At 53.7% G+C, this 20,699-nt stretch overlaps 8 protein-coding genes across 8 annotated transcripts; 7 read left to right on the top strand and 1 right to left on the bottom strand.

Annotated features, from left to right (window-relative positions):
- Nucleotides 1-245: 245 nt before the first annotated feature.
- Nucleotides 246-4,051, top strand: BO82DRAFT_62364 (putative NRPS-like enzyme). Its single transcript, XM_025641399.1, has 4 exons — nucleotides 246-624; nucleotides 672-1,429; nucleotides 1,486-2,512; nucleotides 2,569-4,051. Exons 1-4 carry the CDS (start codon nucleotides 361-363, stop codon nucleotides 3,733-3,735), a joined length of 3,216 nt encoding a protein of 1,071 aa, XP_025492680.1. The 5' UTR covers nucleotides 246-360; the 3' UTR covers nucleotides 3,736-4,051.
- A 95-nt stretch (nucleotides 4,052-4,146) lies between these two features.
- BO82DRAFT_281721 (uncharacterized protein) lies at nucleotides 4,147-4,972 on the top strand (the record flags this gene model as incomplete). The annotated part of the gene is made up of 2 exons (XM_025631344.1): nucleotides 4,147-4,426; nucleotides 4,572-4,972. 2 exons carry the CDS (start codon nucleotides 4,147-4,149, stop codon nucleotides 4,970-4,972), a joined length of 681 nt encoding a protein of 226 aa, XP_025492679.1.
- Nucleotides 4,973-5,394: 422 nt separating this feature from the next.
- Nucleotides 5,395-6,684, top strand: BO82DRAFT_364191 (ketopantoate reductase family protein; the record flags this gene model as incomplete). The annotated part of the gene is made up of 5 exons (XM_025636934.1): nucleotides 5,395-5,435; nucleotides 5,486-5,579; nucleotides 5,639-5,693; nucleotides 5,762-5,970; nucleotides 6,064-6,684. The coding sequence occupies 5 exons, from the start codon at nucleotides 5,395-5,397 to the stop codon at nucleotides 6,682-6,684; spliced, it is 1,020 nt and encodes a 339-aa protein (XP_025492678.1).
- A 1,754-nt stretch (nucleotides 6,685-8,438) lies between these two features.
- BO82DRAFT_401466 (uncharacterized protein) lies at nucleotides 8,439-8,798 on the top strand (the record flags this gene model as incomplete). The annotated part of the gene is made up of 2 exons (XM_025639261.1): nucleotides 8,439-8,545; nucleotides 8,600-8,798. The coding sequence occupies 2 exons, from the start codon at nucleotides 8,439-8,441 to the stop codon at nucleotides 8,796-8,798; spliced, it is 306 nt and encodes a 101-aa protein (XP_025492677.1).
- A 2,411-nt stretch (nucleotides 8,799-11,209) lies between these two features.
- Nucleotides 11,210-12,648, top strand: BO82DRAFT_431697 (uncharacterized protein; the record flags this gene model as incomplete). Its single annotated transcript, XM_025640729.1, has 2 exons — nucleotides 11,210-12,348; nucleotides 12,419-12,648. The coding sequence occupies 2 exons, from the start codon at nucleotides 11,210-11,212 to the stop codon at nucleotides 12,426-12,428; spliced, it is 1,149 nt and encodes a 382-aa protein (XP_025492676.1). The 3' UTR covers nucleotides 12,429-12,648.
- Nucleotides 12,649-12,727: 79 nt separating this feature from the next.
- Nucleotides 12,728-13,854, bottom strand: BO82DRAFT_401464 (uncharacterized protein; the record flags this gene model as incomplete). The annotated part of the gene is made up of 2 exons (XM_025639260.1): nucleotides 12,728-13,252; nucleotides 13,357-13,854. 2 exons carry the CDS (start codon nucleotides 13,852-13,854, stop codon nucleotides 12,728-12,730), a joined length of 1,023 nt encoding a protein of 340 aa, XP_025492675.1.
- Nucleotides 13,855-15,566: 1,712 nt separating this feature from the next.
- Nucleotides 15,567-18,220, top strand: BO82DRAFT_244616 (glycoside hydrolase family 71 protein; the record flags this gene model as incomplete). Its single annotated transcript, XM_025630816.1, has 2 exons — nucleotides 15,567-17,577; nucleotides 17,646-18,220. Coding segments are annotated over 2 exons (2,586 nt in total), but the record flags the coding sequence as incomplete, so codon positions are not given.
- Nucleotides 18,221-19,681: 1,461 nt separating this feature from the next.
- Nucleotides 19,682-20,151, top strand: BO82DRAFT_401462 (uncharacterized protein; the record flags this gene model as incomplete). The annotated part of the gene is made up of 2 exons (XM_025639259.1): nucleotides 19,682-19,985; nucleotides 20,036-20,151. The coding sequence occupies 2 exons, from the start codon at nucleotides 19,682-19,684 to the stop codon at nucleotides 20,149-20,151; spliced, it is 420 nt and encodes a 139-aa protein (XP_025492673.1).
- Between the last annotated feature and the right edge of the window lie 548 nt (nucleotides 20,152-20,699).

The following is a 20,699-nucleotide window of genomic DNA, read 5'->3' as shown; positions in this document are numbered from 1 at the left end:
AAAAAAAAAAAGAAAAAAGGCAAAATACGAAAAAGAAATCTTCCAAGACCGCCAGTCCTGATTTAGACTGGATACCAATTTCACCGCTTCAGATCTATGATGCCACGGGATTATAGGGGTCGGTCTCATAGCCGGCTTGCCACTGGTATAGTTGCGGGACTAACCTGAAGGATGTGTGAACTTCCCCATCGGGGTATCAAAGTGGCTGCACGCAGTGGCAGTACGGAGACGGGGTTTCAGTTCTATTACGCAGCGCATTCACCGTCCCTCAGGTCTCCTCAGGTTTAAAAGACTCGAGTCGCGCCCGATAATACCTCTTCGAAATCATTCTGGCCCACTACATCACCTTGATCCTTCACCATGGGCATCCCTCACCATGAAGGGACCTCCCACGAGAGGCCCAAGCCCTTGTCGCCAGAACAGTTGATCGCCCGCTTCGGTCGTCTTCATCTGCTGGATGACTTGATCCGTCTACGGGCAGCGGACCCCATCCAGCATCCTATCCTTGCCTACCCCAAACCCTCCCAAGACGATACGGTGGAGTACGAGTACTTCTCCGGCTTGGACCTGGATTGCATGGTTGATCAAGCCGTGTGCACCTTGATGGACTATGGCTTCAAGCCAGTAAGTAACCACCAATGTCTAGCAGGGCTAAGCTGACCGAATAACAGCCCCGTCAGGATGGAGCCATCGTCGCGCTGTTCACGCTCTCCGACTTGAACATGGTCGTCACATTCTTTGCCCTGAGCCGACTAGGCTACACGGTCATGATGCTGTCCCCGCGTCTGTCGGCGTCCGCCTGCGTGGCCCTGCTCGACATGGTCGGCTGCGACACCATCCTGTACGGCCAGACGCCCAGCATCCGCACCACGATGGGGGAGATCCTGCGTCTGAAGCTGGTGGCCTGTCGCCCCATCGTGCAACGGCCCTCGCTGGACGAGGATATCGAGGAACCGGCCATGCTGGTGCTCCGCCGCAGCCGCAGCCCGGAGACGCAAATCCACAAGATCGCCCTGATCCTGCATTCCTCCGGCTCAACCGGCAACCCCAAACCCCTGTACCTCAGCCACAAGGCCCTGATGACCCATCCCATGCGTGGCCCCGGCTACACCTCCTTCAACTCCCTCCCGTGGTTCCATCTCCACGGGCTCTCCACCGCCCTCCAGGCCATGTACATGCGCCGCACCGCGTACATGTGGGATGCCTCGCTTCCGTTGACCGCCAGCACGGCGGTCGCTGCCCTGGAGGCCGCCCGTCCGGAGTCCGTGCAGGGCGTGCCCTACCTCCTCCAGCTCTTGGTCGACAGTCCTCGGGGCTTGCAGGTCCTGCGCCGCTGCGACTCGGTCACATACGGAGGAGCCCCCTGTCCGGATGAGCTGGGCGATCGGCTGGTTGCAGAGGGGGTGAAATTTGGCGGGTCTTTTGGATTGTGAGTTTTCCGTCCCGACGGATGTTTGTTTGCTGTTGCTGATGGCCAATATACAGAACGGAAGCCGGACTCGTGGCCGAGTCGATCTCCCGCCCCGCCGACGATCCTTACTGGAACTACATGAAGTTCTTCGACAACATCCGCCCCTTCATCTGGATGAAGCCCATTGGCGATGATCTGTACGAAGTGGTCTATCTCCAGGGACATCCCGCCCTGACAGCCTCGAACTCCGACAATCCGCCTGGTTCGTATCACTCGCGCGACGTCTTCACGCCCCACCCTACCATCCCCGATCGGTGGAAGTACGTCTCGCGGATCGACGATCGGATCACGCTGGTGAACGGGGAGAAGGTTCTCCCCCTTCCCATCGAGGGTCGCATCAAGCAGAATCCCCTGGTCGACGAGGCCGTGGTGGTGGGCGTGAGCCAGTCGGTGCCGGGGCTGCTAGTCTTCCGGGCGGACGGCTCGCACCGCTACTCGGACGCAGAGTATCTGGACCTCGTGTGGCCCACGGTGGAAGACGCCAACGCGCACGCGGAGCAGTTCTCGCAGATCTCCCGCGACATGGTCGTGGTGCTGGCCGCCGACCGCGTCGTGCCCCGCACGGACAAGGGGTCGATGATCCGCGCCCAGGTGTATGCGCGATACGCCGATGTGATTGAGGGGATGTACACCCGCACGGAGCAGGACGCGCACGGCACGCTGCAGCTGGACCTGCAGGCCACGGAGGAGCATCTGCTGCGTCTCTGCCGCGAGGAGCTGGCCATGCCCCGCATCGGCCTCGAGACGGACTTCTTTGCCGACGGCATGGACAGCCTCAAGGCCATGCATCTGCGCCGCCTGATCCTGCGCGACTTTCGCTTGCAGAGCAGTCGCAGCATCAGCCATAACATCGTGTTCGAGACCGGCAGCATCGCCCGTCTGGCGGAGTGCATTTCCGCGGCGCAGAGCGGGCACGCCGATGAGGGTGGGGCCGCGGACGAGGACGAGCTGGCCTTGATGCCGGGGCTGATCGAGAAGTACTCGTCGGGTTTTCCGGCGCACACCCCTCGTCCTGAGGAGGTGTCCAACACTCGGAGCGTTGTAAGTACCCATCCCCACAAACAGCCTTACTCCCCGTGTCTAACAGAACGTCCCAGCTGCTCACCGGTCCAACGGGCTCCATTGGCGCGCACACGCTCTACAAACTCGTCAACGACGACAGCGTGTCGCGCATCTACTGCCTCACGCGGCGGACGGACGCAAAAGCCTCGATCCTGGACTCCCTCGCCCACAAACACCTAGCCATCCCAGCCTTCCGCACGCAGAAGATCGTAGCCCTCACCAGCGCTCTCGACCAGCCGCACCTCGGCCTCGACGCCACCGTCTACAACGAAATGCTCCAGTCCGTCTCGCTGATCATCCACACCGCATGGCCCGTCAACTTCAACCTCCCGCTCAGCGCATTCGAACCCCACATCCGCGGCCTGCACAACCTCCTCCGCTTTTCGTTACAGGTTGCCCTCCCGTTCCCAGCAGTACTACTATACTGCAGCTCGATCTCCACGGCCCTAGGCTCCTCGCAGCCCACGGTCCCCGAATCTCCCATCGCCAACTTATCCAGTGCCCTAGAAATGGGCTACGGCCGCTCGAAGCTGATCGGCGAGCGCATCGTCAGCGCGGCACGACGCACGGCCGCCGCCCGCGCGTTCTCGCTCCGCATCGGCCAGGTCTCCGGCCACTCGAAGCGCGGGCGGTGGAACGACGACGAGGCCCTGCCGCTGATGCTCCGCTCCGCGCTGACGCTGGGCTGTCTGCCCCGGTTGGACGGGGTGCAGTGCGCGTGGCTGCCGGTTGATAAGCTCGTCGCGGCTGTGTTGGAGATCGCGCGTGTCTGCTCGCATACGCCGCCTTCGTCGCGGCGGGGGTCTTTCTCGTCGGAGACTGATTCGGATGCGGGGAGTGTGGATGGCGAGATGGACGATTCCGTGTACAACCTGACGAATCCGCATCGGTTTGGGTGGGAACAACTGTTGGCCGGGTTGAGGAAGTGCGGGTTTGATGGGTTCCGGACGGTGGGGTTTGGGGAGTGGTTGGCGCGGTTGCGGGAGAGTGAGGCGCGCGGCGAGGAGGGAGTTAATCCTGCGGTCAAGTTGGTCGGGCATTATGAGGCGATGTATGCGGACGGGAGAAAAGAGCCGGGGTTCTGTACGGACCGGGCGGAGCGGGATAGTGTGACGTTGCGGAATGGGAGGTTGCGGATCGTCGAGGATGGGATTTTGAGGCGCTATGTGAGTGATTGGATGGGGAGGTGGCCTAGACCTTAGTGTGTGGCGTGGGTTCTTCGATGTTTATATTTTGTTTGTGCTGTACAGATTTTGGGTGGGTTGGTTTGCTGCTTCTGTTGTGGATAGAGAGATACCATGGTGGATGCTATTCATTTTGTTAATCGAATCAAGTTGAATTGTCACTCTAATCATCGCAGTGTTCAAATGCAACGGATTGAGGAAACACTGAAGAATAAACAAAGCATCGCGAAGGGTACAGTACATACAGTCTGCACTGCACAGCAAAGGCACCCGGCTAAGCGCAACCGGAGTAAATCCGATCCGAACAGCTCCTCCGCTCCCGCAACCGATGATCTCACTCGACCTCCATCCAGCTTCAACGTCACCGTCACCCACTCACTCCCACATCCTCCCTCCGTCTTCATCATTCCCCCCCTCGCGCACAACAAAATGGGTCTCATCCGCCGCGCCCTCAAGCTCACCACCCTCGGCGGCACCGCCACTCTGGGCGCCTTCTTCTTCGCCACGCGCAACTCCACCTTCGTCCCTCTCCCGACCACCGACCCCATCTTCCACACCCCGGGCTACCAGACCCTGAATCCGCACAACAACCCCACGAGCCACGACCTGTGCATCCGCCGCGTGCGGCTGGCGGACATCAATCCCTCGCTGCTGGAGAAGAAGGGCAAATTGACCGAGGCGTTCTGCGCGGGCGTGTGGAGTGGTTGGGGTGAGTGCCTTTCCTTCCTTTCCCTGTACTTTGCCCAGGGTACCCAGCTAGCTAGGTAGCTAGTAGCTAGCGCATCACCCCTTCTCCTTCCCCATCCCCCAGTCCCCGCACACCATCCAAAACTGACATCTGGATCAATGTGAAGGATACGCCTACCAACGCCGCTACCTCTCCAAGAAATACGAATCCCCAGCCACAGCGACGGACCTGTGGACCCGGGAGCAGCTGCGCTCCGCCAACTACGAGGTCGGCACGCGCATCACCGACCACTTCGAGGTCGTGGAAAAAACCCCCGAGCGGATCGTGGTGCGGTGCGGCGATTCCCCCCGCAAGACCGGGGTGCGCGACTCCGACGGGCTGTTTGAGATCTCGGCGGTGGTCAAGCCCGAGGAGGGGGTGGCGGAGTTTGGGTTGAAGAGTGTGTTCTTTAAGGGGACGCCTTCTGAAAATGCGGGGGGGCCGCCTATGCCGGCGCATGTGTTTTGGTTGCATAAGCAGTATACGAAGTTGTGGATGGAGACGGGGGTGTGGAATGTTTTGCGGTAATGGGGGTCTGAGAGGAGAGGGTTGAGGGGGTTGGTATATACCTTGGTTCCTTGGGTGGATGTACGGGTGGTAGATGTAGATGTAGATGTGGGATTTTAACTGAAGGTCTATTTAGTGTCAGTGAAGTTAGATTACGCTCTCAACCATTGGGTCAAGGTGTGGCCTATTTATTTTCTGGATTATGTGGCCATGTGTCCAGGAAGTAGTCAACCTGTCAGTTAGTAATAAGTCTAACGTTACTGTGCAGAAAACGTGGGATGTCAGCTTACCCGGACAGAAACCCGCCGGAATTGGCCCGACCCCCGCACGGGATGCAACAGCTTCAATAAACCCCCACGTTTCCCCGCCCCGGTCAACTCCATATATCTGAAATTCTGAAGTTCCTGCAGGCGTCTGCACTTGTACACTACAACAACCTCACAATGTCTGACAAGATCGAAGTCCTCCTCTTTGGCCTCGGCGCGTGAGTATCCACTATTCCAGGATGAACAGAATTGACTGAATCAAAACCAGCATCGGCTCCTTCTACGCCTTCATCCTGTGCAGCTGTCCCCGCGTGCGTCTGACGGTCGTCGCTCGCTCGAACTACGCCGCCGTCAAGGAGAATGTACATCCCCTTTTCTTGCGCCTTTCGCTGAATTGCAAGACTAACAACTGACCGGATAGGGCATCCTGCTGAAAAGCGCCAACCACGGCGAGCACCGCTTCCACCCGGACCACGGTGAGCATTACCCACCTCCCCACCCACCGCAGCCCGCGAGAAAAGCCTGGACACTAACGACAGCACAGTGATCCGCTCGCCCTCGGAACTCAGCCCCGACTCCGCCCCATTCGACTACGTCGTCTGCACGAACAAAGCCATCGACGTGGACAGCGTCGCCCGCGCCCTGGCGCCGGCCATTTCGGGTAGCACCGCGATCGTGATCATCCAGAACGGCGTGGGCAACGAAGAGCCGTTCCGGCGGCTGTACCCCGAGAACCCGATCATCTCGTGCGTGGTAAGTATACTCCCTACCCTTAAGCCCATCTGGTCCCACACCCCCGGAATACTACCCCCACCAGACACTGACACTGACACTGATATGAATTAGACATGGGTAGGAGCCCACCAACCCACCCCCGGGGTAACAACGCACACGACCTCCGAAGCAACGCAACTGGGCCTCTACGCGCCCACCAGCCCATCCGCAGTGCCCAGCCTGTCGACATTCATTGACATCCTGAGCACGCCGGAGAACCCGCATCCGACGCCGCTGACGCCACTCGCGCCGGACGCCTTGCAGCGCACCCGCTGGGAGAAGCTGATGTGGAACTGCGCCTGGAACACGCTGACCAGCCTGACGGCGCAGGACTGTCAGGCCTGGTTGCGGTCCTCGGACGAGGCGCTACCGCTGACGAAGCGGCTGATGCGCGAGGTGGTCAGTGTGGCGCATGCGTCTGGCGTGGCGTTGCGCGAGTCCTTGGTCGAGGAGCAGATTGCTCGCATGCAGGGGCTGGGAGCTGCGAGGACGAGTATGCAGACTGATCGCGAGATGGGGCGGCGCATGGAGGTGGATGTTATTATTGGGACGGTGGTGAAGGGGGCGAGAAGGGTGGGGGTTGATGTGCCTGTGCTGGAGACGGTTTATGCGTTGATAAGGGCGGTGGATGGGTTGGCGGGGGCTGGTACTGGAGGTGGGGCTGGGGCTGGGGAGGTTAGGGGGAGAATGTAGATTGTGGTTGGAACGGGTAAGGCTGGGTTGATATGGTGGTGGGGGTGGTGTTTTGCTCGTTGTTGGTAGTTGCACAGTGTGCGGTTGGAATATGATAGAATTGAACCGAATGTGAAATCTTGTGTGAATGGTTGTTGCCGGATTGACTAGCACCGACAAGACCACTGGATTAGTACTCATTGACTGATGGTTAATGACTTCGTCTTAGTAAGGGAAAAGCTCGTCGGACCCTGTTGCCGACTGCCCAGGGGATGCTGATGTAGCTTGTTGTTTGCGAGCCGATACCATCCGCCATGTAAATGAGCGGTACAAATAGCATGTTAGGTACAAGTCTGCGGCAGAAGAGGACGAGAATAGCCCACCGGCTCATCACTCGGGCTCCGCCCCTTGGTTCGTAGAAGACTTGCTCCGACGGAAAGGATTTCCGCCAAATACACGGTCAAGAGCATGCGCTGCTATTTGTGGCTGATTCCATTTAAAAGGTGCATGGCGTTGTCTCAATTGCGTTGAGCGTCCATTAGCATTGCCGTTGCCAAAACCTTCGTGTCATGATTACGGCCACCAAATGCGCTAGGTCCGGTCTCAGAGCGAGATCTGGCCCTGGTGGAATATGTACGACGATAATCGCGGGTCTGGACGAAGGGCTGTGGAGATCATGTGATGGCAGCCTGCCTTATGAAGCGTCTAACAAAGAGCATGACATGTTGAAAGCTTGGCTTTTGCAGCACCACAGCCAGAGCTCATTCCGAAATTCAAAGTTACTATGGCTTTCTCAGTTCTCAGACGTCACAGTTGAACATATCTTCAACATGCACAATCGCAATGCACAGTTCGCAAGATAATCGCTGCAACCCCCAGGCAGAATCGGCAAGAAGATCTAGCACCGATGTATCTGACCATGATGTCAGTATCCCAACAGGGGCATTCGATGGAGAAAAAGCGAAGAACAAGCATTCGGCACGGACCAGGCTCCACGCTCACTTGATCGGCCCCACGCGCGGGAACGGTGGGCGGTTGCGGGCTCGGCAAGGCCCCGCCACGGTGGAGCCGATCTAGCGATGGGTCCTCCGTAATTACAAGATCTATTTCAGCTTTACATACGTTGTATGATTAGGATTAGGGGTCAGACTAGATTACACGTTACATACCGCTAAGAATGTATTACGTGACCTTTCGTCAGTCTGGGGTAACTGGTAAAGGCAATTTTATGCTATAATAAGTTTAAACAGATGCGAAGCATATCTAGGATATACCAAAACCATGTGATTTTGTCACAGAACATATGTTACATACAATGTTTGAAATTGTCTTAATTTTCATCAGTGACGTTACCCATCGCTAAGCCCATAAAATTATCGCCCGGCTACCGGCTTCTGAACCCTAACGGGAACTATACAACAGCCAGCTCGGAATACTCGGAATTGTATGAGGAGGTAGGCAGACTGGTTATAAGATGTAGGGGCTGATGCGTCGATCTATGAGAAGAGACCGAGTCTCTTCAGTATCAGACAAAATGATTCATCGAAATGGCTTGATCTGGGCTGTTGTCGCGGCTGTGAGAGTTTGATGTTATCACCATCTACGTACAGTACTTGATTAGTCCCATTGGTAATACCTGGTACTACATAGTGCCGCCCCGGAACTGCACATCTCCTACTGAAAGTCCCGGGGCTGTCTTTCAACTGACCTTGCATCCCTTGTCCTCGCTATTTCTCGAGGAACGAACTTCAAAACATCTATTTGTCTCTATCAGGATGAAGTTTCCTACTGCTCTGATACTCATCAGCGGTCTCACAGCCGATGTCCCGGCTGCACTACTTCAGAGCCCTGCCACGGGCAGCGTGGATACCACCGCCCCTCGGTAAGTGACCCCCTCCGTGATCGCAGTCATATGAAGGTTTCCTGGGATATGGAGTATTGATGTGTCCGGATGCAACGAGAAGCCCGTGGGTCCCATCTCTGGCGCTCTGCCTGGAGTCCACCTACCACCTCTCCTTGGCGAGAGGGCACTCTCCTCCGAGCAAAAGACCACGGCCTCATCCCGGGAGCAGCGCCGGGGGATCTCAGGGCCCATTGAAGAGGTAGTCTGCGACGAATCTGGCGTCTGCATTTGACGTTTGGTGGAGTAGCGTTGGGTCTCGAATTGTGACTAGCTTAGTGGTAGTCATAATCATGTTCAAATGGTCTATTGTATGTATTGGAAGATTATGTCTGTCCTCATGTCATGCGGACCTTAGCTGGAGCAAGAGTTGTGCTTGGATGTACGGAGTAGAGATGGACGGTAAGAGAGATCGCGATCGTGAGGTGATATAACTTAGGGCGCGAGGTCAACTTTGCCGGTATGGCTTGGCATCTTGCCCGCGCCATGTTGATCCCGCTGACGAGGATGTGATATATTCGATAATGTAACTCTAAATATGCTAAGAAAAATGGTCGGCGCATCGTATAACCGGGCATCGACACTCGTATTTCCGCACAGAGCTCGGAATTAGCGTGTCTACTCTTTGACGTGCAGAAATGTTGTGACTGTCCCTAGATACAGGGATTGTCTGGTCAAACAGATACAGCTATCCCTTATATAAGGCGTGGTAGCAGAGATGCGCGCAGGTAATACCTAAATCTAATGATATGCTATGTAGATGATCAGCCACCCTTGCCTCTTCGATAGGTTGGATTGAGTCTAATTGTCAATAGTCATGTATAACCCCCTCTGATCGTGCACTCACAACAACAGGTCCAGGAGGTCGGAGTAGTATTTAAAAGACGTCCTTGTCCATTCCTCTCGGAGACTGTACTCCGTCCAGATCTCATTCCATCTCGAGCAACGATGAAGCTCACTACTGTCTTCTTCAGCGGTATTGCGGCCGGCGTCTGGGCTGCACCGTTTCCCTCCACCGGGAACTTGGATGGTCTAGGATGAAGCACGATTGCAATCATTCAAGTGTACAAGTGATGTTTCTGCATGCCAAGGGAAACTGCGTACCATGATACCTTGTCTGAGATCACTTGTGAGCAATGGGATATAACTCCCTGTGTACCCAGTGTCCAATGCTCTTGACCTCGGCTTAAGCTACTCATATAGACTGATCCTAAGTCAAATCCATGCATACTGCCTGCCAACAGCCTCCTCAGACAGGAATTACCTACCAGGGGTGACGGAGAAATAGAAGAGTTGCTGATTATAACATTGTATTAACATAGAATGAATGCCCGGTGCACTACTCTGCTTATGCCATCCTACAGACCTTTGTCTCAGCTGCAATGTCATCATATATGCTGCCGAGATTTGGAATTTGGAATACATCAAGCACAGTCAGACACTGCAGAGTCAACCCCCAAAAATGTCTTCTTGGAGCAGAACTCAAGAAAAATGGCGGAAAAATAGTACGCCTCTGGGGAGATTGAGATAACGCTGGGTTATGTGCCTGTTTAGTGAGGAGAATGACCGTGACGATGTTTATGGTGATGATGCGAGGTGGGCTCGCGCTTAATAATCGCAGCGGAAGACTCTGCAGGTCTTTGTGTCTGAAGGAGTTTCATTGTGTCAGTAGAGTGGTTCCAGGCACGGAAAAGAGGATGGACAAGGAGAAAAGGCCTAGGGAACTCACTGCAAATAGAGACGAAGTTGGGATTGAGGAGGCAGAGGGAACAGCACTCGACGAGACCGACGAGACTGCTGCTGGCCTTTGACAGCTTCCAGACACAAATAGCGGATTATAGTCCTTGGAGACGGGCTGCTCGCGATACTGTTGGCATTCCTGCCCCGAGGTAGAGTATAGCCAGGCTTGACACGCGGACATTGTGGCACATTGAGCGGCACAGGCAGAGGCATTGGTCACCTGTCGAGAGACTGCAACCGCTCCATGACTGAAAAATGAGATAGTATCCTCGATGACTGAATGGGTGCAAGGAGCTCGCGGTTGTGGTGGGACCGAAGCACTGGCTCCAAGAGCTAGCAGTGTAGCAAGACCTGTGGCACGAAAGAGCATGGTGAGGAATTAAAGTGAAGGGAAGCAGCTTGTTAGAGAGGAATACGTCAAAAGACACCTAATAAGTGATGAAAGCTCTAGCCGTCAGAAAGGGGCTGACATGTGCTGTAAATATCTGTCATAGGCATGTTCAAATTGTTTCTCTAGACTCTAGTATTACTAGTATATACAGTATTGGGGTAAGGAGCTAAGTTAGTGTCAAAAAAAGAGAAAAAAAGAAAAAAAAAAAAGAATACTATACGCTCAAGCGAAGTCCAGGAACCGAGCATGCTAGGAACGGTGGTGGCGGAAATATCGGCAACAGCCGCCGTTGAGCAGGGGCCGGAAATTGTCCGGTTCCGCTCCACCCTCAGTCAGAGGCGGGTCTGAAACAAGTCCCTTATTTTTTCCAATAGTCTTAATTAGTCTTTCTTGGCTTTACCTTGGCTTGCAGGCCCTTTTAAGAGCCAAGGCAGCAGCATCTGAACAGTTTTCTACCTCTTTCATCAGCTTTGTACCGTCAATTATACCTGAATAGCTGTTTTCATCCCCAAAATATGGACCCCTTCAGCACCCTACCTCATGAGCTCCTATCTTCAATCAGCGAGGAAGCCGCTGATTGGGTTGGGCTTGACAGCCTGATTCGAGTTTCGCCACGCATCGCCGCGCTGTTCATTCCCGAGCGAGGTTCGGATCAAGCCCACCCCGATGCCATCTACCTCGTTGAGAACATCCTGCGCACAAATTCTATGATGAGTCATCGACTGCATCGGTTCTTCCGGATGTGTGCGGATCTCCGAAGCCCTACCTTCTCTTCCGGATGCAATTTGACCCTAGCCGAGTTTATGGCGCAAGACTACTCCTCACCTCTGAGCTCCACTTCTGTGACCGGCACTGTGCTGCGGGACATGGTTCGGGTCGCAGCCAACATCCAGCGACTGGCCTGCGCCTGCTTAACCACCTTTCTGGCACGCATCCGAGCGGTGCAACCAATAGGCTACGGGAGGGATGCGGCCGGGAAGCTAAAGGGGGGAGAGCCATACCCAGCGCAAGAAGCCGGTCCTCCATCGTGGGCAGAAGAATACCGTGTTTACCGAGCCTTGTGGCATCTTCAGCTGTATTCGGATGTCTGGACAGTCGTCCTTCAGCCAGGCTGGTCTCCCAGCGAGCTCCATCTCCATCTACGAGTCTCGGACTTTGATGTCCCTTCCGAAAGGGCTGAACACGGGCCAACACAAGATGAAGAACCCACTGGGGATGAGATGCGGGCTGTATCGGAGTGTCTGCAGGATATTTGTCCGGAACCAAACTTGTCGGAACCCCTGATTGCGAACCTCGAAAGCTTTCACCTGCGGTTCTGGCTGGAGTTGCCGGATGCATTGTCACTCAGGCGCCAGGATCCCACAGGCAGCGACGACTGTCAAGCCAGTGCCTTCCGTGGCTTCAGGGTCTGGAGTCCTCCACCACTCCCACCATCCGACGAGGATAAGTGTAAGCCTGTTTTGGGGCAATGGGCCAACACTATCCCTGCTATGCAGGAACGAAACATCGGAAATCTCTGGTTCATGCTACCGACGTATGAGGCATATGGACGCCCTGCTATGTTCCAAACAGGCTCTCTTCTAGATCCTCGACCACTACTCGGACTGGGATTGGTTTTCTGGGACCGATGGAGGCTCTACAACCTAGGTCTTTGGTCAGCAAGCCCTAGTAATGGGCAAACCAGAAAGAATTGCCCTGTTGTTACAGGTCCTGACGGAAGCCAGGTCCCGGTAGATTATATGCCGAGATTGAAAGACGGAAGAGAAAGAAATTATCGATGGTCTGAATTTGCTGCAGCTCGCTTGGCACAGGAGGAACAGGAGGTGCAGGAGGCAAGGAGTAGTCTGGCGGCTCAATGACAGGTATCTCGTCTTCTAAACCGTACCATGTCTAAATGGTCGGATTATTTAATAATAGTCGGTAGATGAAGGTTATAGAGTTAGATTTTACCATCTCCGTCGAGGCGAATGGGCATTTCACTTGACTGTCACAGACAACACGGCAGTGGTCCTATCCGCAGTTTTGCCCCCGGCTCACCCACGCAGAGCTGCGAGATTCTTCAACTGAAAAGCCATATGATACCAATCCTTTCCATCGCCATGGCCTGTGGTCCTCCAGACTGTAACCTGGACTGGCCTTTTAGTTTCCCTTCCATCCATGAATTGTTGCTTGTGATTGATGAGGAGCCAACCGATTCCGCCGCCATTCGGAGTACCTAGCAGCGCAAGCCCTTCCCGGTTGATATACTCTCCTGACTTAGATTGCTTACTGCTGATCTTGAAGGTAGTTCCGGGCCAGACAGGAGGAGACCCCCCGCACACTTCGTGGATAATTGCTCTGGTATCGTCATTGAGCACGTGGGTGCGCACAACATACTGAAGGCCATTGATCGCACCCCCTTCCTTCGCCAGTTCTCGATAGGCGAGAAAAACGATATCGGACCATCGTTTCAAAGGAGGAAAGATTTTCGTATTTTTCTTCGAAGCAGGCCCCCAATTCGTCTCCGCCACGATGACCCCTCTGCGAACACTCATCGGATTACCGAACTCCATATTGGTCTATGTAGAAGTCGTAAGTAAGGTCTTTCAGGACAAGAAGGCCCGGCACGGGCACGTCTCCCCCCTCTAACAAGAAGGGGTAAAGCGGTCAGGTTCCCCCTCACCTGTATGGGTCCTTCATTCTGATGGAAAAGCTTGCCGACAAGATTACCATCTGCTCCTCCGTTGGTAGAGACAGTGGAGGGCAACCCCAAAGCTTGCAGCGCTGGTCCAATCGATTCTTCGCTAGTAAATGTATCGTAGTACTGCTCTGAGTAATATTCCTCAAGATCGGCATATGTGAAGCTGGGATTGGGCTCATCGCTGAGGGTCCACACGCCTGCGCTGCGACAGTAGAGTCCGCGCCCCTTCAAAATGGCTCCTTCGAGGGTGAGCGGGTCTTTCTCATCTTCGGCACGGCTCTGAAGCTGAAAATTGCGCTCAGCAATACTTATATTTGAAGCTTCTGCCCACCCGAGTGATAAAGTACCCGACTCCACATCGCGGCCTTGTAGGCTCAGTCGACTACTCCCGGCCACCTGAAAGCTCTGGTGTACCAAGAACAAGCAGACCAGAGCAACGAGCCCCAAGAAGCACTGTCGGAGGACCGCTGGAGTAGCCATTGCAGTTAAGCCGTTGGGTGCTAAGCTTCAAGAATTATCCGGATGTCTCGACACCGAGATGATATAATGAGAGTATGCAGTGTGTGATAAAAGAAAGGACAATGTTCAACGAATGGCACTGTGAAAACAGAGAAAACGAGAGAATGGACAGAAAGAAACCTTTCAAAACTCGCAAGCCAGGCGCTCAATGTGATGCAAGCAAACCAGGGAGGCTTTGGGCTCTGCCTCTGAAGCTGCCGATGTTGTGGTTACTCTTATATGGTGGGTTAGGCTTATGGCGGGCTACAAGCATATGGTGGCACGCTCTCGTCTATGCATGCCTCTGACTCCCTTCCAGGCTTAATTCCACCATCATTGAGTTCATTCCGCATTTCTCGGTATTAACTTGCAAACCTTCATTGAGCTAGGACCAATGCGGATAATGAAGCCCAGAGCTTTCGAAAGGTGCAAGACACACTATCTCCATCACCGACTCCGCGCCGTAGTCAGCCGGTTGGATTGCGCGATTTGTTCTCCTTTGTGGCCCCGCATTTCAGCACAAAACGATAGTGGTTGAGACGGTGCTATCCACCATCTTGGAAGAAGTAGATTTAGGGGTTCCATCGCAATGTTCAGTAGCTGTCTCGGTGGCAGCTGCCTAGACGTCGGGAAATTGAGAGTGGGTAGATTGGCCCACAGATGTTGGAGTATGGGGCTTGAGCTGGTATTGAAAGCGTTATACGATAAAATTGTACCGTGCACAGTTCGACTTAGCTGTAATCTATCAGTAGCACTAGAGCCTAGGGAATACAACAGCAAACCAGGGTCTCCATAAAGGGGGTTTAGAATCATCCAAGACTCCATCCCCTGGGACTCTCATTGGACCGGCTAAAGAGCACCAGTTGTCTTCGAGTCATGCAATATCAAATTTGAATGAGCTTGCAAGAGGAAAGACAAACCCTAAGTGCGAGACCTATTTCTCTCAAATAGTGGTCGAAGTGGCAACACTGTCCGGTCCGCCCAAATACTGCTGATTGGACACAATTCAACTGAAAATGTCAGTACTGTCCGACTTTTCTCCTTAGGGGCATGCGAAAAAAAAACGATGGACTGGGTTTTGCCCAATTAGGATATCGATGTATGAAGCTAAAGTAGGTGAGATGGACTAGTGCGAGCCTTTGGGTTATGGGCATACATTAGAAGTCGGCAATAGCTTCAGCACCGGAATCACACAGCATTGTTTCCTTTATTACCTAATGTAATTGTGTAGAATGCTAAGATAATTTGCAGGTGGAAGGAAGGGTGCTGATGTGTAGATCGAAGAAAATGCATATTAAAGCGCCCCCAGCCTCCTCCAATATTGTCCAGTGCGGTTCAAGCGTCCTTCATTCTTTCCTTTAGTCGCTTCTTCAGTCATTCGTTCATAATATTGTCTGGGAGTTCTCGTGCATTGAAATCCTGCAATCTTATCAATGCTTTTCGCTACATTCCTTCTGCTGCAGCTATGAAGATTCTCCCTCTGTTGGTACTCCTGCTAGGTGTCCAACATGTGCAATCTCGTGCTGTGTTCGCTCATTTTATGGCAGGTGTTACCGTCACAGACATAGAAGAATCTCTCCCAACTAACTATCAATGTGTGACAGGTCACCAACTCCCAAAACTACACGACGAGTGATTGGACCAATGATTTCAATCTGGCCCTCGAAGCCCACCTGGATGCGTTTGCCATGAACATGGCTTATGGAGATGCAACCAATGAAGCATCGCTTGCTGCAGCCTTTTCCGCGGCGGAAAGCGTTGGCTTCAAACTGTTTTTCTCCTTCGACTATGCAGGTAATGGTGCGTGGCCGAAGGAGGTGGTAATCTCATATATCACAAAGTATGCTGCGAGCAGTGCCTACTTCCAGCACGGCGGGCAGCCATTTGTCTCCACCTTCGAGGGGCCCAACAATGCCAATGATTGGGTGGATATCAAGGGTCAGACAGGTTGTTTCTTCATCCCCGACTGGTCTTCCGTTGGAGCCAAAGCAGCGATGGCCAAGGGTGTGGCCGACGGGCTCTTCAGCTGGGCCGCATGGGCCTGGGGAGGCCAAGAGATGAACACCTATGTGGATGCTTCCTACCGGGACTATCTGAAAGGTCTGCCCTATATGATGCCGGTCTCCCCGTGGTTCTATACGAACCTCCCTGGCTACAACAAGAATTGGCTATGGCGGAGTGACAATCTGTGGTACGATCGCTGGCAAGAGGTCTGGTATTTGCAACCGGAGTTTGTACAAATCATTTCTTGGAATGATTACGGAGAGTCCCACTACATTGGGCCGGTCTACGAGAAGTCTATGGCGGCCTTCGATATTGGTCGCGCACCCTTCAATTACGTGAAGAACATGCCGCATGATGGATGGCGCGCTCTACTACCCTTCGTGATTGATATGTACAAGTCAAACACGACTGTTATTGTGAATGAAGGACTAGTGACCTGGTTTCGACCCCAACCAAGGGCAGCGTGCAACGACGGCAATACCACGGTCAATACCGTTAGTCAACTCCAGATTGAGTCTCTTCCCACCGAAGTAGTCGAAGACCATGTCTTCTTCTCAGCCCTTCTGGGCAGGAAGGCCGACGTTTCAGTCACAGTTGGTGGGGTTGTTGTGAGTGGTGTAAAGTGGCTGCATACACCGGATGGGGGTGCAGGCATGTATCACGGCAGTGTTGCCTATCCGAACACTGGTGATGTGGTGGTGACCGTTTCTCGCAACGGGGAACTGGTAGCTCAGGTCTCGGGGGGCTCCATTACCACCACCTGTACTGACGGATACGAAAACTGGAATGCTTGGGTTGGTAGTGATGTCTCACCCGCGCTTGACTTGAAGATCCCACGCCCTATCGGTACCGATGTGTGTGTCGAGGGTACTGGAGTGGGCAACTTTGCTGGCCTTTGCGAATTTGCCTGCAAGTACGGATATTGTCCGGTGGGAGCCTGTTATTGTACTATGGTCGGAGAGCAAAGAACCTTGCCTAATGCCACCGGTATTACGGGCTATCCAGCCACAGGAGAGGATGCCAATTACAGTGGACTGTGCAGCTTTACATGCAACTATGGATATTGCCCTGAAGGCGCATGTGCTACAGTCAGCTCGCCATTGACAATTCCTAGCAGCTCCCCCTTCACTCCTTCCGCCTGCGTGGCCGGAGCAGGCGAAGGCAACCTCGGAGGATTGTGTTCCTACGCCTGCAACTTTGGTTACTGTCCAATTCATTCATGTACGTGTACGGCAGAAGGGGTGCTGGTCGACGCTCCGGCGGCCAACTCCAGTCTTACAGGGGTTCCGGTGTCTACTGTCGATTACAACCAGTATCATGGCTTGTGCGACTTTGCGTGTAGTCGAGGGTACTGTCCGGATGGTGCCTGTGAGTTACGGTCCACACTGGACCCTTCCACTGGTTCGACCGGACATGACTCCTCCAGCTCGTCCTCAACGTCTAATATCTCTAACGACACAATCGCTTTTGTTGGGTCAGGCGTCTGGGAAGATCCCTACGCCGACTGCCCTTTTCCATGCACGATAATTTTCCCTGACATGAGGCTGGGAAGTCCGACAATCATTTACCCTCCCCCATACACCACGACATTGCAGGTGGAATGGCAGGGCAGCAGTGTAACGACGCAGACCGACGGTGAGGTATCAACCGTGACGACAACGACCCGTGTCGCGGAATCGACTACGGTTGACATACCACCCAGTAAGTATGCCCAACTCGAAGGTTGAGTGCAGCCCGACTAACGTTGTGATGTCTGAGTTAAGTCCAAGTAACCGGCTGGGGATTCTGGCCTGTGGTGGTCAACGGACCTACTGACAGTCGAATAACCGTTCATCCCACGCCTCGCCTGCCCCCAAGTACCGTGATCATCGCGGATGACCCTAACCCTCTGGGTCAAAGCTCTGTTACGCATGCTCCGCGGCCGCGCACAGTCATCATTCCACCTTACCCCTGGGATACTAGGCCCTATGGCAAGGACGACAGCGACGACAACCTCATTGTTCCAAAGCCCCCGGCAATCACCGTTGCCGATGGTCCCGTGAGTCCCAAGTGCACAAACGACTGTGGTAAACTGTGCAGCGATCGCTTTTGCGGCTGTACATGGGCCTGTAGGGGAACCGGGTTCACCTACAGCGACGTTGACACCGACGACGACAACAATAGCGGTAGCACGACCGACGACGGAGGCTCTAGTCCGGGCAAAGGGTCCGACAATAATAACAATCCAGATGAAGATGACGATGACGACGACGACGATGACGGAGGAATCGATTTTGGATGGGGCGGCATCGACATTAACGGCAACTCGCCGGACCCCAATGCCAACAATGAAGACTCGAATAAGAGCCATACCTCCAAGACCACCTCCACCTCCACCTGTACCCGCAAGACAGTTACTGATGCTTGGGTCTCGTGCACATCGCTTGACTCCAGCTCAACCTCCTGCACCACCACCAGCACCCTCGTTGAGGTCGGCTGCTCCGTCACGGCCACGACCACGACCACGACCGCCACAGGCGAGAGCTGCCCCTTTGTCAACCCCAACGACGACCAGGGTAGTGACGGTGGGGCGCTGGCCGACAGCGCCTGGTCCAGTATTGCGGGTCAATCCTCAGGGTGGTACACGTATCTGGGGTACACCGCAGACCCAGCCACAACCGCCTCGACCACCACGGCGCGTAAGACCAGTGCTAGCACCACAACTACAACCACGGCAACCGTAGCCGCCTCAACCTCCACTAATACCAAGCTTCCAACCTACGGTGACAAGTCTGCCTGGGCTCTGTTCCTCCGCGAGGAGGTGGGAAACAACAAACACACCTACATCTACCAGGGTCTGGATTACGAGTATGTCGGTCTCGCCGAGAGTAATTGCCCGCGCGAGACCACCTGGTCCCGCAGCGTGATGACCGGCACCAGGAAGCCCACCAGTCTGACCGGGATCACGGTTTTTGATGATACTTGCTCGCTCACGGCTGACTACGCGAATGTCGACCCCACAAAGGATCAGACAGTCGGGACGCTCTCGTGCAACAAATACGCGGACGCGACCTGCAAGTATGAAGAGACGAGTGGAACATGTGAGACGGGCCAGATCACAGGGACGCATATCTTGTCCTGCTACTGGTGAAAAGCAGCCTGCCGCTTGGGCGGAATACTATGCGGTGGATCCACGAGGATTGGAAATGAAAACAGTCTCTCGTTTTCTTTCTCGTGCAAAATGAACTTACCTTATATACCACACTTTAGACTACATAATACTATTCAGGAGCCTTGGATTTGATTTCATTCTAGATTCGTGAAACCTTTTATTCCGATCTGAAGGGAACGCCTGAAATTCGGATACGTTTAACTGGGGAGTATTTGAGTGATATCCTCTATCTTACTACCCCTCAAAGCTACTGATGTAAGAATCATATCGCTAACATATAGAAAAGGACAATAAGTAATGATTTGGTTGAAATTTGAGTCCACGATATTAAGTAGGCAAGATAGCCAAGAAAAAAAGGGGGGGACTCAGGGTTTTGTCAACCTCATGACGTTCTTTGGGTTTGCGGGGTACTTAATATAGATGTACCCTCCCCCGGCCTCCATCGCCCGTTTCCAGTTTAGACTCAGCTTTCTTACATCCTTATTCACTATCTCTAATCAATGATGAGTTCAAGTCAGTTCTCGCAACCACAGGATGCGTATTAGCAGAACCCTTTTGTTGAATCTTTTCCATGGCCAGATCAGGGCGGCCACCATCAGGCGCACCACCGACCGACTTGCCCTTTACGCCGGTTGCGTACGTCTAGTAACAACTATGCGGACCGGCTGGAATGAAAGCTGCAACTCGAGGGTTTCAGAATCTGGGAGTTTGTGGTTTACCGGTGCACCTACCAAAGCAAGTCTTACTGGGACGAATTCATGCGTCGATTTCTCTACCACGTCCCAAAAAAAGCTGCAGCCTAGCAATGGCCTCGACTTGGACGCCTTCCGCCTGAAGGCCTTCCAGGATCCATCTTTTGACGGCGCGACCGCGGCAGTTTACCGAGAGCAATTCAACAAGTGGGCTGCGGTGGCAGTTCAAGAAGAGCATGGCAAGACCCTCGAAGAGGCCCTCATGCGTTTAACGTGCCGGTGATCAGGTCCTTGGAATCAGTCCTGAATGCCCCAGACCCAGCCGATCCGGAGACGATCGGTAATTTCAGTGGCTATGTGCGGATAGTGAATGGCCAGTGGTGTCCAGAGTCTGATTCAGACGAGGAGGCAGAGGCCGATAATGTGCTTTAAAACGAGGCGGAGTTCCAAGGATTCTATCTATTGGATCACTTTACATGGGAGGAATACAATGGGCGTTCTCCGGAGGTCATCAGTTTTCAGGCCCTTATCTGAAGCTGGCACGGGGAGATGAGAGGGTAGGTTTGATGGGTGTCGAGTTATCAAGAGACGCCATATTTTATTCCGAGTCGCGATCTTTGCTATCCACCCTTCCTCTATCTTGTCTTTCTGCCATGCCTCTGGAGTCAGAAGCAATGGACGCCGTCAATGGAAGTTCCATGAAAATATGATTCAATTATAATGAAATCGTGTTGTGTATGATGTCCACCAGAGTGTCTAAGCTTATGTCTTTGTACAGTACAATGAACCTTAACAACTTTGTCGCTGGGAACTCGACGAGGTTCTAATCGCTGAAGATTTCACACCTATCTGACCATGACAAAAGGAACGGAAAAAAAAAAAAAAAAAAAAAAAAAAAAAGAAAAAAGAAAGTATGAAGAAGAGCAAGGCACAGCGCTGATCATGTCCCAGAGACTTTTTTCTTTGCTTCTCGTGCGAGT

Source organism: Aspergillus uvarum (genome assembly GCF_003184745.1).
Source record: "Aspergillus uvarum CBS 121591 unplaced genomic scaffold BO82scaffold_22, whole genome shotgun sequence".
Classification (NCBI taxonomy): domain Eukaryota; kingdom Fungi; phylum Ascomycota; class Eurotiomycetes; order Eurotiales; family Aspergillaceae; genus Aspergillus; species Aspergillus uvarum.
Note: the sequence above shows the minus strand (reverse complement) of the source record. Positions and strands in the feature narration are given on the sequence as shown.